The sequence below is a fragment of the Notamacropus eugenii genome, chromosome 1 (genome assembly GCF_028372415.1).
Source record: "Notamacropus eugenii isolate mMacEug1 chromosome 1, mMacEug1.pri_v2, whole genome shotgun sequence".
Lineage (NCBI taxonomy): Eukaryota > Metazoa > Chordata > Mammalia > Diprotodontia > Macropodidae > Notamacropus > Notamacropus eugenii.
This window is the reverse complement of record NC_092872.1, coordinates 167,729,486-167,745,737: the sequence shown is the minus strand read 5'-3', so window position 1 is coordinate 167,745,737 and position 16,252 is coordinate 167,729,486. Positions and strand designations below refer to the sequence as shown.

At 41.1% G+C, this 16,252-nt stretch overlaps 1 protein-coding gene across 3 annotated transcripts in view; it reads left to right on the top strand.

The window, feature by feature from the left end:
- The window catches only part of NTRK3 (neurotrophic receptor tyrosine kinase 3), a 469,793-nt gene that overhangs the window by 70,484 nt on the left and 383,057 nt on the right, over window positions 1–16,252 (top strand). For all 3 annotated transcript variants that reach the window (XM_072617797.1, XM_072617787.1, XM_072617806.1), the window contains exons 2-3: window positions 14,480–14,554; window positions 15,724–15,795. In XM_072617797.1, coding sequence (XP_072473898.1) covers window positions 14,480–14,554; window positions 15,724–15,795 — 147 coding nt within the window. The remainder of the gene's footprint in view (window positions 1–14,479; window positions 14,555–15,723; window positions 15,796–16,252) is intronic.

Here is a 16,252-nt window from a genome sequence, read left to right as displayed (position 1 = left end):
TAACTCTAAGGCTGCAAGCCTGTAGGATTAAGAGTATAGAAAAGTATGAATTAAAGATGATCCTTCCAGCGAAAGACAGTGAGTTTTTTATGACATATGATTTAGGCAGCTTTTGACGTCTAAATGGAGATGTCAAGAAAGACTGAACTAGGGAAAAAATAGTGGTCAGGGAGAGAGTTGCAGATCTTTGTGGAAACTATGTTTTGGTGGTAATTGAATTTGTGTGAATAGATAAGCTCCCCTAGGGAGTAAAAAATAAGGAAAAGAACAGGGAACTTTTTATAGGGATGTACCTCCTAGCCTAGCAGAAGGGAAGAGAGGAGCCAGCATGAAGGAGATCTAAATTTCCTCCTGTGGGAGGGGCAGGTGTGGCCTCCACATTTATGTTTCCTCCTCCCAATTTGCCAAATTGGACTCTATGAACTTTTAAACTTTTGTCTCCGATTCCCTTTCTCTATCATAGCTAGGTGCTACTGATTGTACCCCCTCAACCCAATTACCTTTAATTGCCTTGAGTAGTATCCCCATGTGATTCCATTTGCCTGAATATGCCTGAACCTGTTATGGAAATGGCCCCAGGGTCTCTCTTCTTCACTGTAGCCTCTGGATATCTTTCTCTGGTTTATTCTGTGACCCATTTCTTCCTGGCCTCCTCCACTGTATGACCTTTGCCTCCATTTTCATGGCTCTGTTAGTGCTCTGACTATAGGATTAGATACGCATAGAGGAAAGAGATGTGCATCACCAAGCTGATTTTATTTTTATGATGGTTACCTTGACTAATCACAACGACACCCTCAGGTTTCCATGATAATGAATGTTGGGAAGGCAAGGACTCTTTCTCCTTTTAGCGACCTGGAATTGCCCTCTGCAGATAAAACCAACCCCAGTTTTCAAGTGCCTTTTCCATGTAATCCAGGAAGAGAGTTGCAGTGGGGAAATCTACCCTTTTAATAGGGGAAAATATTGCCCTCGTAAGTCTTTATGCAACACACTTTAGCTTAATGCTCACTTACTGATTCGGTTTTATAACTTCCATATTGAGTGAATTAAGTCTTCCATGCTGGTAGTTATTAAATGAGTGATAAGTGCTTTATAATACAGTAAAGGGTGGCCTGGCTGCTTTATATTTTCCTAGGGACATCTGCTACCTGAAGGATAGCTCTCCTAGGATACCCAGGGCAAACTGCCCTTGGGCACAATTTCTTTTTGCTCTTATTGGGCTTTTTCCAAATGATGACCTTTAGGGAATATTAAGAGAAAAGTGGGCAGAGAGGACCAAAGCAGATAGCTCTTCCTCTGCCTTGGGCTGCTCCCCCTCTTTTTTTTTTGTTCCTGGAAAACCACCAGATTTCCCATCGATCCATCCTGGTTCAAGGCCAAGAGACCTGGTTTGGTTCAGAAGATTTGTAAGGAAGGCTTCTTCTATTTTGTCTATCCTCTGTAGATTGCTAGAGCAAGCCAAGTCTGCCCTGAATCATATTCCTTTTTCTTTTTTTTTTTTATTTAACTTTTAACATTTATTTTCACAAAATTTTGGGTTACAAATTTTCTCCCCTTTTATCCCCTCCGCCCCCAAACCCAAGCATTCTAATTGCCCCTGTGACCAATCTGCTCTCTCTTCTATCCTCCCTCTCTGCCCTTGTCTCCGTCTTCTCTTTTGTCCTGTAGGGCCAGATAGCTTTCTTTACCCCTTAACCTGTATTTCTTATTTCCTAGTGGTAAGAACATTACAGTTGATCCTAACACTTTGAGTTCCAACTTCTTTAGCTCCCTCTCTCTCCACCCCTTCCCTTTGGAAGACAAGCAATTCAATATAGGCCAAATCTGTGTAGTTTTGCAAATGATTTCCATACTAGTTGTGTTGTATAGGACTAACTATATTTCCCTCCATCCTATCCTGTCCCCCATTACTTCTATTCTCTTATGATCCTTTCTCTCCCCATGAGTGTCGACCTCGGATTGCATTCTCCTCCCCATGCCCTCCCCTCTATCCTCCCCCCCACCCTGCTTGTGCCCTTGCCCCCCACTCTCCTGTATTGTGAGATAGGTTTTCCTATCAAAATGAGTGTGCATTTTATTCTTTCCTTTAGTGGAATGTGATGAGAGTAGACCTCATGTTTTTCTCTCGCCTCCCCTCTTTATCCCTCCACTAATAAGTCTTTTGCTTGCCTCTTTTAAGAGAGATTATTGCCCCATTCAATATCTCCCTTTCTCCTTCCAATATTTCTCTCTCACTGCTTGATTTCATTTTTTTTTTTAAGATATGATCCCATCCTCTTCAATTCACTCTGTGCACTCTGTCTCTATGTATGTGTGCGTGTGTGCATGTGTGTGTGTGTACTCCCACCCAGTACCCAGATACTGAAATGTTTCAAGAGTTACAAATATTGTCTTTCCATGTAGGAATGTAAACAGTTCAACTTTAGTAAGTCCCTTATGACTTCTCTTTGCTGTTCACCTTTTCATGGTTCTCTTCATTCTTGTGTTTGAAAGTCAAATTTTCTTTTCAGCTCTGGTCTTTTCATCAAGAAAATTTGAAAATCCTCTATTTCATTGAAAGACCATTTTTTCTCCTGAAGTATTATACTCAGTTTTGCTGGGTAGGTGATTCTTGGTTTTAGTCCTAGTTCCTTTGACTTCTGGAATATCCTATTCCATTCCCTTCGATCCCTTAATGTAGAGGGTGCTAGATCTTGTGTTATCCTGATTGTATTTCCACAATACTTGAATTGTTTCTTTCTAGCTGCTTGCAATATTTTCTCTTTCACCTGGGAATTCTGGAATTTGGCCACAATGTTCCTAGGAGTTTCTCTTTTTGGATCTCTTTCAAGCGGTGTTCTGTGGATTTCTTGAATATTTATTTTGCCCTCTGGTTCTAGAATCTCAGGGCAGTTTTCCTTGATAATTTCATGGAAGATGATGTCTAGGCTCTTCTTTTGATCATGGTTTTCAGGTAGTCCCAGAATTTTTACATTGTCTCTCCTGAATCTATTTTCCAGGTCAGTTGTTTTTCCAATAAGATATTTCACATTATCTTCCATTTTTCCAATTTTCTCACTACATTCTGTGATATCTGTCTTTCTCACAAAGTCCTTAGCATCCATCTGTGCCATTCTAGTTTTGAAAGAACTATTTTCTTCAGTGAGCTTTTGAATCTCCTTTTCCATTTGGCTAATTCTGCTTTTGAAAGCATTCTTCTCCTCATTGGCTTTTTGAACCTCTTTTGCCAATTGAGTTAGGCTAGTTTTCAAGGTGTTAATTTCTTCAACATTTTTTTGGTTCTCCTTTAGCAGGGAGCTGATCTGCTTTTCATGCTTCTCTTTCATCCTTCTCATTTCTCTTCCCAGTTTTTCCTCCACCTCTCTAACTTGATTTTCAAAATTCTTTTTGAGCTCTTCCATGGCCTGAGCCCATTGGGTGGGCTGGGACACAGAAGCCTTGATTTCTGTGTCTTTGCCTGATGGTAAGCATTGTTCTTCCTCATCAGAAAGGAAGGGAGGAAATGTCTGTTCTCCAAGAAAGTAGGCTTCAATAGTTTTATTTCTTTTCCCTTTTCTGGGCATTCTCCCCAGCCAGTGACTTGACCTCTGAATATTCTCCTCATACCCACCTCGCCTCCTGGTTCTCCCAGCCAGCGTTTGGGGACTGAGATTCCAATGCTGCTTCCCACCTTAGGACTTTTTGCGGGGGCAGGGCTGCTATTCAGTGTGAGAATTAAGTTCAGGTGGTCAGGTCGGGGCAGGGCCGCCTCTCAAGCTCAGTTCCCTCAGGGGGTTTATGTACAGACCTTCCACAATGGATCCAGGCTCCCGCCCGCTTGGGGAGCCCCTGTCTGCAGCCGCCTCTCAGCTTCTATCTCCCGGGGGGGGGGCCGAGCCATGGGGGCACCCCACTCCCCTCTCGACCCGCCAAAGAGACTCTCTCACCGACCCCCGTCACCTGTGGGTGGAGGGGCTTGTGCCGCCGCTGGAGATCCTTTCCCTGAAGCCTGCTCGGATCTGTACCTCTCGGAGCCGTGGCCGCTGCAGGTCTGGGCTGGGCTCCGCGTCTGCAGTGCGACGGACCTTTTGCGAGAGGTTTGCAGGTCCCTCTGTGGGTGGAGGGACCCGCGTGGCTGCTGGAGATCCCGTCCCCTTGGCCCGCTCGGATCTTTTCCTCACGGTGTTGTGGCCGCTGCAGGGCTGCCCTCTGCTCCCAGTCCCGGCACCTAGTCCGCAGCGCGAAGGACCCCTCGCGAGAGGTTTGCAGGTCTCTCCAGACCAGAAATCTCCCTCGCTCCAATATTCCGTGGTCTCTGGGTGCAGAATTCACCATGAGTTGGTCCCCTCTAGCCGTTCTGTGGGTTGTGGGTTCGGAGCTATGTGTATGTGCGTCTTTCTACTCCGCCATCTTGGCTCCGCCCCCATATTCCTTTTTCTAAGAACCACAAGGGCCAAGGCATACGAAATGCTATGGGGTTTACTTTATTAGCTTTGGAACTCTGTAGAAGGCTAGAAAAAACCCTTATCTCTCCGCTTAGATACTAGTCTAACCAAGACTGGGCCATCAAGTACTCTTTGACTTACTCTGAGGTCACAAGGGGTAAAGGATTATTATACCTAAACTCTTAGACTGCATCCAGTTACTGAAGACCTCTCAGCCTCCTGATTGTTGCTTTTTGGACAGGTGTTTTAATCCCTGGGATTCTGATAGCCTATATGGGGCCATTGCATCTTGGAAGCTCTTGTCAGCTCTGGGATAATTTCTTTTGTCATCTTCTATAATCTCAGAGAATGAGATTTCTCCTATGGATAAGGCCCTGATGCTTCTGACAGTGGAATGTTGATGTTTTGTATGTCCTTGTACTTCCCAACTTTTATCAGAATGTCAGTATTGTGTGCTTTGAAACATTCTCTGTGAGAATGGTGGAGTATCATAGCTGTGGGTGGGCCAGCTTGGTGGTGCAGTGGATAGAGCACCAGTGCAGGAGTCAGGAGGACCTGAGTTGAAATCTCACTTCAGACACTTGACACTCACTAGCTGCGTGACCTTGGGCAAGTCACTTAATCCCAATTGCCTCATCCTGGGTCATCTCCAGTCATCCTGATGAATATGTGGTCCCTGGATTCAGATGGGTCTGGAGAAGTGAGGCTGGTGACCTGCACAGCCCTCCCTCACTCAGAACAAAGTCAAGTGCAAGTCATGTCATCATTTCTCTGATGGCATAGTCTTCTTCAGCAATGAAGGACAAACACATAGCTATGGAGAAGGGATTAATGTAGAGGAGAATAGAGGCCAAAGTTAATTTTCTCTGAATTCAGGATGGGAAAATGAATAGCTATTTTCCTATGCACAGACCATGATTTGATTTTATTTCGGAATAAATATTGCCACTATTAAAATCTTTCCTCTTGAAAGAATGTTTCCAGAATAACTTTCCTCCATTGCCACTATATTACCAGACTTTTCCCTAGGCTCCTTGATATAATGGAGTAATGGGCTCCATCCACAGTGACCTGCCAACTTAGACTTGGGAGGATAAGCAGCTGAAAACATGGTAATGGCAGGTTTGAAATGGCATGGGCCAATCCAGTTTTAGTGTCAGGAAAATGGAGTGACTCTGGAATTTACCAGGATACTCCTACTCTGATCCTTCTTGTCTTAAAGGATTTAGATCATGGAATATCCCTCTGGAACAAAAATCAAACAGAAATGAAAGAAATTTGACATGATTAGCATTCATCAATAAGTCTTTAGTAGCAAGAATTTGGGAAAAACATTACTTATTCAAATAGTTTGGGGATTTCATTTAATCATTAAATGCAAGAGTTAAAAAGCACTTCAGAGAACATCTAGTTCAATCTGTTCCTGAACAAGAGTCCTTTCCACAACATCCTCAACAACTCTAGCCTTTGTTGGAAGACTATCAGTCACTGGAAACTCACCTCCTTTGGAGACAACCCATTCCACTTTCAGACAGCTTTAATTCCAAGGGAGTTTTTTCCTTATATCTCACTAAAATTTGCTCCTCTCTAGTTGCCACATATTCACACTAGTTATATTTCATGAGCCCAAATAAAATAAAAATCCCTCTTTCTCATGGCAGCCCTTTATATACTTGAAAATAACTATAATGCCTTTTCCTTCCTCTCACTTCCACTCTTCCACTCCCAATCTTCTTTTCTTGAGGCTAAACATTTGTTTCAACTGATCCTTATATAGCAAGATTTCAAGTCTCTCCCTATGCTGGTCACCCTCATCTTGATGTGCACCATCTTGTCAATGTTCTTCCTAAAATCCTACCCAGAAAATGATCACAGCATTCTCCTTGTTTGATAGGGCAAGGCAGGGATTACCAGCTCCTTTATTCTGAACTCTACACTCCTATTAACATAGCCTAAGAGGGCTGTCTGTCATGTTAACAAGAAGAGAGCTGATAAGACTGCTGTGCTCTCCTCTGGGTAAGCTTTCAAGGTTGTCATTTTGTATTGTTAACCCCTATTGAGTTTGTATTCTACTAAAATTTCTAAATATTTTTTATATGAGCTGTTGTTTATCTGTATCTTCCTCAGCCTCTACACATGCAATTGATTTTTTGAATCCAACAACAGGACTTTACTTTTATCCCTAATGACTTTTATCTATGGCAAGGTCCCAATGAATGTGAACAATGAATCCAGTGAAGTGGTCGCATTATTTGAATTTGGATGGACTGCATATTTCCACTGGGCTGGAACCAATTTTCATATTTTACATAATTATAACTCTGAATAGTGTCAATATGAATACATGCAATCACTTCATGGGGTCCATTATATGTACTAATTAAAGTCTATCTGTAATTAGATTCAGCCCATTGTTTCTGTCTATTGAGATTTTCTGGATCTTGATTTTGTCTTCAAATGTATGAACTGGCATCTCTGTGTCATTTACAAGTTTAATAAGCATGCCATGATAGAGAAAAAACAGGTCCAAGGACAGATTCCCAGGAGAACTGGAGATTCCCCTCCAGGTTTCTATCAATACACTAATCATTATGGATCCAGTCATCAACTGGTTCTGAATGTAGGTAATAGTAAAATCATCTGGTCTCCATCTCTTTGGAAGGGTTTGGATATCACAAGACATCATAAGCTCATAGGATGTAATAGGAATTTAACAGATGTCTTTTTGTCATCTAGTTAAACTGCATCAGTAACATTCCCTGTATTCTAATTACCTTACCAAAAAATGAAATGAGTTCAGTCTGGTATGATATTCTTTTGAAATTATGTTGTTTCTCAGTTAGCACTGCCTTCTTTTCTAAGTGCTCCCAAACTATGGGACGTTGCTACCATCTGGAAAATGTTAACATCAATGCCTTGGGGTGAAATGGAAGGAATTCTGTACAAGTTGAAATCCAAGGCTCCAGAGAATGGGTCCATATCTCAGTAGAAGGGGTAATAGCTAGCTTATACTGGCCGTCATTATATAGTGTGAGAAATTAAGTACCACCCCTCCCAACTATGTCTATGTGAACATGGTCAAGGTATCACTTCAGTTTCCTCCTCTAAAATGGGGAATGATAATACCTATCCTGCCTAAATCAGAGTTGTGAGGTTCAAATGAGATAACCTGAAATGTGGTTTACAAATGTTTGTTTGTTACAGTAAAGCATGATATAAATGAAAGTTGTTAGGACTGTTGTTATCCTTTAGACATTCTGTGTGTTCAGGTATGTGTGTGCAGAGATTCCCTCTCCTCTAGTAGATCAGGAAATTCACCTGCCTGTTCTAGGTTCTTATCTGCAAACTGCAGGATTGGCATTGTCCTTTCTGCACTGCCTGATGGCTCCTGCTGCTTGATTGGGCAATGCTGCCCCTTGGAATGCTGCTGTTTCTTTCTAGACTTGGTCCTGTGTCATACAAGGGTCACCAAGTTGAGACAGAACCCACCCCTTGGTGCTTTGGTTCCATGGAACCTCCTTCCCCTCAACAGTTGCAGAGGTGTCTGCACAAGTAGCATCTTCCCAACCCCCTGTGTCTGTGCACTGTGCACTGCTCCAGACGGTTTGTTTATAATGCTAAACATATCAGATAATTGAAAGCTAATGCTTCTGTCTGGATCACTAGACATAATGCTCCTGGATAACAAATCAATTTCCTCATTGCCCTACAAGATGCTGGAGTCAAAAGTGCCACTTACACATTCCTTTCTGCATGTTGACTTATTTGGGGGCCTTGCTGGGATCTCAGTCTTATTTCATAATGTGGCATCAAAATGTAAACAGGCCACTGGAGCCAGACTGGCTGCCCAGTACTCACCCCACTAGCTCTCTTGTCATTCTTGGAATGATCTAGGCAAGAAGGCAAATGTCTCTTGGGGTCTGCCCTGGATATTTTCTGGTGGGAACTTTCTTGGATGTATTTGCAACTACATTTGGCTCAAGGAGCTACCTATCTTTTTAAGAACAGGGTGGATTACATTGAAGGTGAGAAATCCAAGGGAATCTCAGTTTCATCTCTAGCTTCCTTACCTAAGCATTTGCATAAATACATCTTTAAAGATGAAAATACTGAAGACAATTCTGGCTGTCTACATTTGAACACCTGAATCATGATTATACCTCACTTATCACTTCTCCAATCTAGAACCCAGTTAAAGAAACAGGAGAGAAACAAAAAAAATCTTTGGGTTGCCAAAGTTGATATTACCAAGTCCACACTCTAAATCCCAGTCACTTTACCCATAAGATAGCCCCTCAGCTCCATACTCATAGTTTATTTACCTATTCATCATACCCAGTTCCCAGTGACTTAATTAGACTGTTTCCTGGAGCACAGAATATTAGAACCAGCAAATTATTGGGGAGGAAGAGGAGGAGGCTTAAAGCTTGTTGCTGGAGATGACAAACAGGGTGAGCAATTGATGGTGGGAGAGGAGATAAGAAAACTGTAAGATGTAGATACTAAAGTTTAAGAACACAGCACTCTGGGGCCATTTAGTGTAGGGGCAAATAGTGCAACACATTTCAATAGACCTTAAAGCACCGCTCTTTCACAGGGCAGTAATGGCCATACTTAATGTAGTCCCTAAGTTATCAAGAAAAGTTGAAATTACATTCATGGTCCTTACAGGCAGGGGAAGGTATAATAAATTTTGGAAGGAGCTCCATCTATAAGAGTTAAAATAAATCATGCTTAAAGGGGCAAGTAAGTTATCTGTAAAATTCACTTATGTAGAACAGTTCATTCCCCAATGATGCTGAATAAATGAGGTATAACTGTGTCCAAAGGAACACCACTTATGCGTATACTCAAACAATACAAAGTCATAGGCAGAAAAGCACCTAGGGGAAATTCTGCTTATGGTGAGGTCTCTTAATAATAGTCGTTCACATTTACGATTTTACAGAGTATTTATGGTTTAAAAGGTGCTTTATACACATGATCTCATTTGATTTTTACAAAAAAACCCGTGAGGCAGGTTTGACTATTATCCCCATCCTACAGAAATAAACCTAAATCTCAGAGGTGTAGTAAAGTAATTTGCCTGGAGACAGGTAGTAAGTGCCAGAGGGGTAGATTCAAACACAGGTCTTAAAGACTTTTAAGTTTGGCACTCTATCCAGTATGTTACCTAGATGAGCACATTTGGCTTTCATATACTCCTCTCCAGCGTGTGTAGACCCCAGAGGAGTTGGCACTGCTCTAATGTGACTTATATCATGGTAAAAAATTCTATGAGGACACCCAGAAGAAGGAAGGAGAACTTGGAGAAAGGTGTGAGTCAGACCCTAAAGGAGAAGAGTGTTGAGGAAGAGGGAGTAGTCTATTCAACGTAGTGAACCAACTGCTTTAAAACCGCCTGCCTGCCATGTGCAATCCAGATTAAAGACTGCAGAAAGTTCAAAGGTCATTGAAAACCATGAAAATACCCTGGGATCTTACATTTATGAAGTCAGTGGTTTGTGGAGTTACATTAAACCAGGACTCATTTTCATGTTAGGAGGAAGTGATTATTTATCTGTCTATCTATCTGTCCGTCTGTCTGTCCATCCATCTTTCCATCCATCCATCCATCCATCCATCCATCCATCCATCTCTCTCTCTCTCTCTCTCTCTCTCTCTCTCTCTCTCTCTCTCTCTCTCTCTCTCCCTCCTCTCTCTCTCTCTCTATCTCTGTCTATTGGGACTGGACAAATGATTTCATTGATATAGGGAACTTACTTCTTTCAGTAAATTTCTTTCACTAGAGCAGATCAACACCTTCTCTTACAAATTAGTTCAGAGGTGTCAAACAAGCAACTTGTATATTCTGTGTGCTTCTGAACCAGATTAAAATATAACTGGGAACATTTTTTAAAAAAATAGTTAAAATACAATAAAACATAGATAGCATTAATATGTTGTTTTCTAAGTCAATATGTGGCCAGCTGGGATCCTTACCCAAGGTTTAGTGCTGCTTGTTTCTATTTGAATTTGAGTCTCAGAGAATTCCCCAGAGCATTGAGAGATCATGACGTAACCACAGTCACACAGCCAGTATGTATTGTCCAAGACAGGAGACTTGGACCTTGGTGTTCCTAGCTCCTAGGCTGTTTCTCTATCCCCAGTGCTAGGCTGCCTCACAAATATAGATTTATATATATACACAGTTGTTTATATAACTGAGATATATATATATATATATATATAATTCTGAGTTATACATGTGCTATATATATGCATGTACATATGCACACAATACATATATACATACATTTTGTATATACATATATGTATATATCTATATATCTACGTGTCTATATTTACACATATCTGTATATCTCTATGCGTATTTGTGTAGATATATAAAAATTGAAACATCATCATATTCCAAGGGCAAGTAGAAATGACTTTGAAGTAACATGCTTTTTTGGCTTGTCTGTGCCAGCTTCTAGTGCTTTTTGATGTAAATAATTGAGAGATGACTAAAAACGCAGGCTACTTGACTCGATGACGCTCTCCTAAGCCCAGGGTCCCACACAGCCTCATTGATGCCTGGCTCTTCCCTCACACAGTTTTGCTAGTGCCTCTCTGACGGTAGCTAGAAGATACAGAGCTTCTCTCTGACCCCGTTGAGCACTACTTACACTGAGCTACTGCAGGAGGCCAGTCCCTGTCTGGAGAGTGCAACATTGCTATTAATAATGTTGTTTTCTTCCTCTCCCGCTCCCTCGCACCAGACCTCATATAGTCAGGTTTTCACATTTGCTGCTGATAAGCTGGTGACTTTGTCAGGGTTGGGATCCATGTGATGATTTGAAGGGGGTAAGGAGAGACAAAGGTGGAAGAGGAGAACAGGGACCATGGCATGATGATCAGGGGCCTGCTCAGGATGTGGTAGCTTAATGCTCAGAGGAGAGAGCCCTGGAGCTGGAATGAGGAAGACCTGAGTTCAAATTTGTCCTCAGACACTTGCTAGCTGAGTGACTCTGAGCAAATCACTTCCCTTCTGTTTGCTTTGGTTTTCTCAACTGTAAAATGGAGATAATAAACTCTAGGGTTGTTGTAAAGAATAAATGAGATCATATTTGTAAAAATACTTGGCATAGTGGCTGGCACACAGTAAGCACTAAATAAGACTTACAAAGTAGACATCTTTCCTTAGTGATCTATATAGTCCATGGAAATAGATAGAAGGATAGAGGAAGAAAAATCTTGAAGACAGGTTAACTCAAGAAAATTCCCCTTTGTTTTTCAGGTAGTCCTCAAAGCTAGAATTAGCCAAGGATGTCTTGTTGGTCTTTCTGCCCAGCGAAATCCTTATTAGTAAAGAGGAGAGGGTAAATGCAGTCTCTCATGGGAACATCATTGCCACAGAATAAGGAGGGGGAATGATTTAAGGGAAAATGCCCCTGCTGTAAAAAATTGTCATCTTGAATATAGATATTATATGAGATAAATTGGCATTTTCCCCAATACTTGCCATGTTCCTTTGTATACCCCCTCAGTTTGTTCTTGTCCTTGGGGTACTTTCTTGGGCCATTCTTGCGGTAGATACTCTATCCAAAATTTCTCATTCTCTGACTCTGCATAACTGATTCGGACTCAGGGAAGACATCTAATCACATCTGATCTTATGATATATGTGCTTAGGCCAAGGGCTCTATTAAGAAGTCAATACAATTTTTTTTGGGTAACTCTGAAATAATACTGATTTGACCTGAAAACTTTATGAGAATTGATTATGTAGTTTATGTAAGCACATGTAGAGTGATGATAACAGTACAGTTGTGCCCTCCCCGTCAAGAAAACTCTGACCAGTTAAATTAGAATTATGGCATTTCTGATCTCTGAGGGAATTTATAGAAAACTAATGTAGCCCAACCCTTTTATTTTATAGGTGAAGAAATATATATAAAAAATACATATAAGGAAAACCACCTGTCCAATGTCTCATGTGATCTAGTTGAGATTTTCTGACTCTCAATCTAGTTTTTTTCTTCTAAACTACATTACCAGGGGAGATTATTTCAATTACTGTTGTTAAAGGCTTCCCTTAAGTGTTTTTCTCCCTGAGGCTTGTTGGGTTTTGTTTAGAGATTATTTATTCCTTTGAAGTGACAGAATAGTGGGATAGGAATTGGGATAGAAGCAGAGTGTGAAATTTTTAGGGTCAGCATAGAGATTGGACCCTGTCATTTCATTCTCAGAAGGAGCTCAGGGATGAGGATGTGCCCTCTATAAAAGCAGATCAACCAGCACCTGTTTGCAGTTTTTCTGGCTTAGAAAATTGCCTGGGAGTATGGAGAAGTGGCTTGCTCAGCTCACAGGGTCAGTATGTGTCAGAGGTAACCCGGGTCTTTCTGACTTCAAGGCCAGCTCTCTGTCCACTAGGTCACACTGCTCCTAAAGTGTTTGGAAATACTGACAATTGAAGATCAATAAGAAATATGGATGCTCTATGCATCTGTGATCTCACTGATGGGGGTATTCCCTTCACTGATGCGGATAATAACCATCGACAGCTTCTTATCCCATGTGACTCTTTTCCGAGTCCTTTCATAAATCCTCCTCAGGGAATTCATACAATTTTCTGGAGGTGGTGGGGGAGGCCATTTCTCTAGATCTCTTGACATTGCCTGGATGTGAGTGAATAGGTGAACTAATGAAAAAAAGTATTTATTTGTAACTTTGTTGTGGCTTACCTATTACATAAAGTGAGGTACATTTGAATAGGAATTTTTCTGTATGAACATTTAATATGGCTCTGGACAATATTATAGTCTTGTGTATGGGGAGTTATATTCCTTTCTGTCCTTATTCTTAGCCAGATTTCTAGTCCTGGTAGGGCCAAACAAAGAAAACCATTGTCAGGTGACTTGTGATAAGGCCATTTCAAAACAGAGATAGCTTGGAACTGGAACTGGGCGGTGTAGGTGGTACAGTGGATAGAGTGTTGGACCTGGAGGCAGGAAGACCTGAGTGTGAATTCTGACTTAATGATGTGTGTGTCCTTGGAGGTAATTTGCTTAATTTTCAGTTTCCTAAACTGTTAAATAGATGAAATGATAACTCCAAGATCACAGGATTATTGTGAGAATTAGGGTGAGGTCACACATGTAAAGTTCTTTGAGAATCACAGAGTATGATATGAATCCTAGCTATGATGATAGGTCATTGACAGATATTCCTAGAAAGGGCTTCAAGGGAATGTGGAGTCAAGTGAATGTCCTCCACTCTTGGGCATGGAATAGTCCTTAAATGATGCCATTTTCCCAGGCAGTGCTCCATATTCTCATGGCCTTTATTAGGGTTGGGAGTTGATGGCAGATGATGGAGGGGAAGTAAAAGATTAGCAAGTCTAGAGATTGATGTCTGTCCTAAGAAGATAATGGAAACTCAAAAACACTAATGGAATCATTTGGTGAGGTGACCATCAGGTGTAGTAGAAACCAAAGGAAAATCTATTGTTTCACTTGGAAACCACTCAACATTTAAAAAATCATCCGTATTCATGTTATGTGTAAGACTAAACCAAAGAACCCAAAACAAGAAAGCTTTTTTTTCCCTATCAGGAATAACTTTTGATTTTGAGTCCAAATATCTTGTCTGCCTCCTACAAGACCTGGGTTCTCTCATATGAGTTTTGGGACTGAGATGGTTGAGGGGACCCAAAGCAGTTACTATCAGTTTCTAGACTCAGAGGCTGTGTTATCAAGTCAATGTAAGACATTATTCCTTTGTCTCTGTTTCATCCATAATCCTGGTTTTAGCTACTATAATATTTACTATCAAACCTATCCTTTGATATTTATTTATTGTTCTATCCTTGGCACAATCCAACATGGGCAGGAACTACTACAACAACAACCAAAAAAAGACTTTTTAAGTCTCCTACATGGGGGAAAATTGAGTCAGGAAAGTCTGGATTGGGACTCAAGGCAGATTGGAGAGAAGAAGATGGCTTACTCAATGAAACTCAATACATCCCTGAGCTGAACTAAGCTCTTACCTTTTATTCCTTCCCACAGACACATAGAGAACTGGCGGAGCTTGCACACACTCAATGCAGTGGACATGGAGCTCTATACTGGACTTCAAAAGCTGTGAGTATAAAGGGTTTTGTACCGAGGTCCTTGCTGGGGTTAGAGGGGAGGTGAGCTGTCCTTTCTTCCAAAGCATTGACTTGCTAAGAAATGATGTGGGAGCTCTGGTTCTCTTGAATATATATTATAGAACCTTAGAGCTAGAAGGGATCTTAGAGATCAACAGGTCAAATCCTCCAACATTAGAGAGGAGAAACCTAAGGCCCAGAGTGTATATGGGATTTGTTCAAGGTCACACAACTAATCAATCACAGTCAGGATCAGATCTCTCATTTCCTGACTCCATGACCAGTGCTTTATCCATTATACTGTGATAAAAATAGTAATAATAACTAACCCTTTAAGGTTTGCAAAGCACTTTACAAATATTATCTCACTTCATCCTTCTAACAACTCTGGGAGGTGGGTATCATTATTGTTATCTACATTTTATGGATAAGTAAACCAAGGCAGAAAGCCGTTAAATGATTTGCTCAGGGTATCACATCTAGTCAGCGTCTTGAGGTAGGCTTTGAATTTTGTCTTTAGGTCTAGTATTCTATCCACTGTGGCAACTAGCTGCCCCATGTCTACTTGCCTGCATACTTCTTATGGGCTATCCCATATCTCCTAGTGCTCTTTCTTTCTCCCCCAAGGGAGAAGGGGAGGAAGTAGGGAGATGAGGAGGACCCTTAGGGGCTTTGAGAGACATTTACTATTAATGAGTGGGAGGGGGACTCAGAATGAGGCTTGATAATGAGGTGTTTAGAGAAAGGGAGGCTTTAGAGAAAGGACAGGAACTCACCAACCAGCAGAGCTGAGTTAATCTGTGTATCACTTCTTCCATGGAGTTCATGCTTTCTACCTTCTTGGTGAAATCCAGTTTAATTTCTCTCACTTCCTTTTGGATGAGGAAGGGGATCTCCCTCTTATTCTTATTTCCCTTAATAAATTCTTATAGACTGATTATCTATTCTAGCTTGATTCATTTATTCATTAAATATTTATTGAATGCCTACTATAAGCTAGTTGCTATCATAGACATGTGGGGGATAAAGAAATGAATATGACTCAGTCCATGCACAAAAGGAGCTTATGATCCCATCCTTCCCATTGACCCCATGTTAGTTGTAGCTCAGATTTTATGTTTCTCTTTGACTTTTCTTGACTTACTTTTAATTTTTTCTCAGGACTATCAAGAACTCAGGACTTCGGAACATCCAGCCAAGGGCATTTGCCAAGAACCCTCACTTACGCTACATGTAAGTACAGTCTTGATCTATGTCACAGGGGCTCTAGGACTAAGAAGTAACAATAGAATGGGAGCTCCCTTGAAGCTGAGTTTATCTAGGTAAAACCTATCAACTAGGTTTTGTTCGTTTCCATATTGAGACCTTCCAGGGGACTGAACTCCGAGGAAGAAAGAATCAGAGACTCAAAGGATTTTCTGTGCATCTTGACATAAAATGAAAAAAAGTGCTCATTTATAAACTTTATAATGTGTAATTTAATATTATTTGTTTGAGTCAATAGACAGAGCATTTTTTTGGTAAAGAATTTTGGTACCATCTTTACTTCTCTAATCCAGTTAGGACAGGACTAATCAATGAGTCCTCCCAGTATAATATGCAAGTAGAAAAATTAGTCTTAGCGGTCCAGGGGGATAGGGAAGAAATTGGTATATCTGCAGTAGAGGGTGCATATTGGAGAATAGAAGGA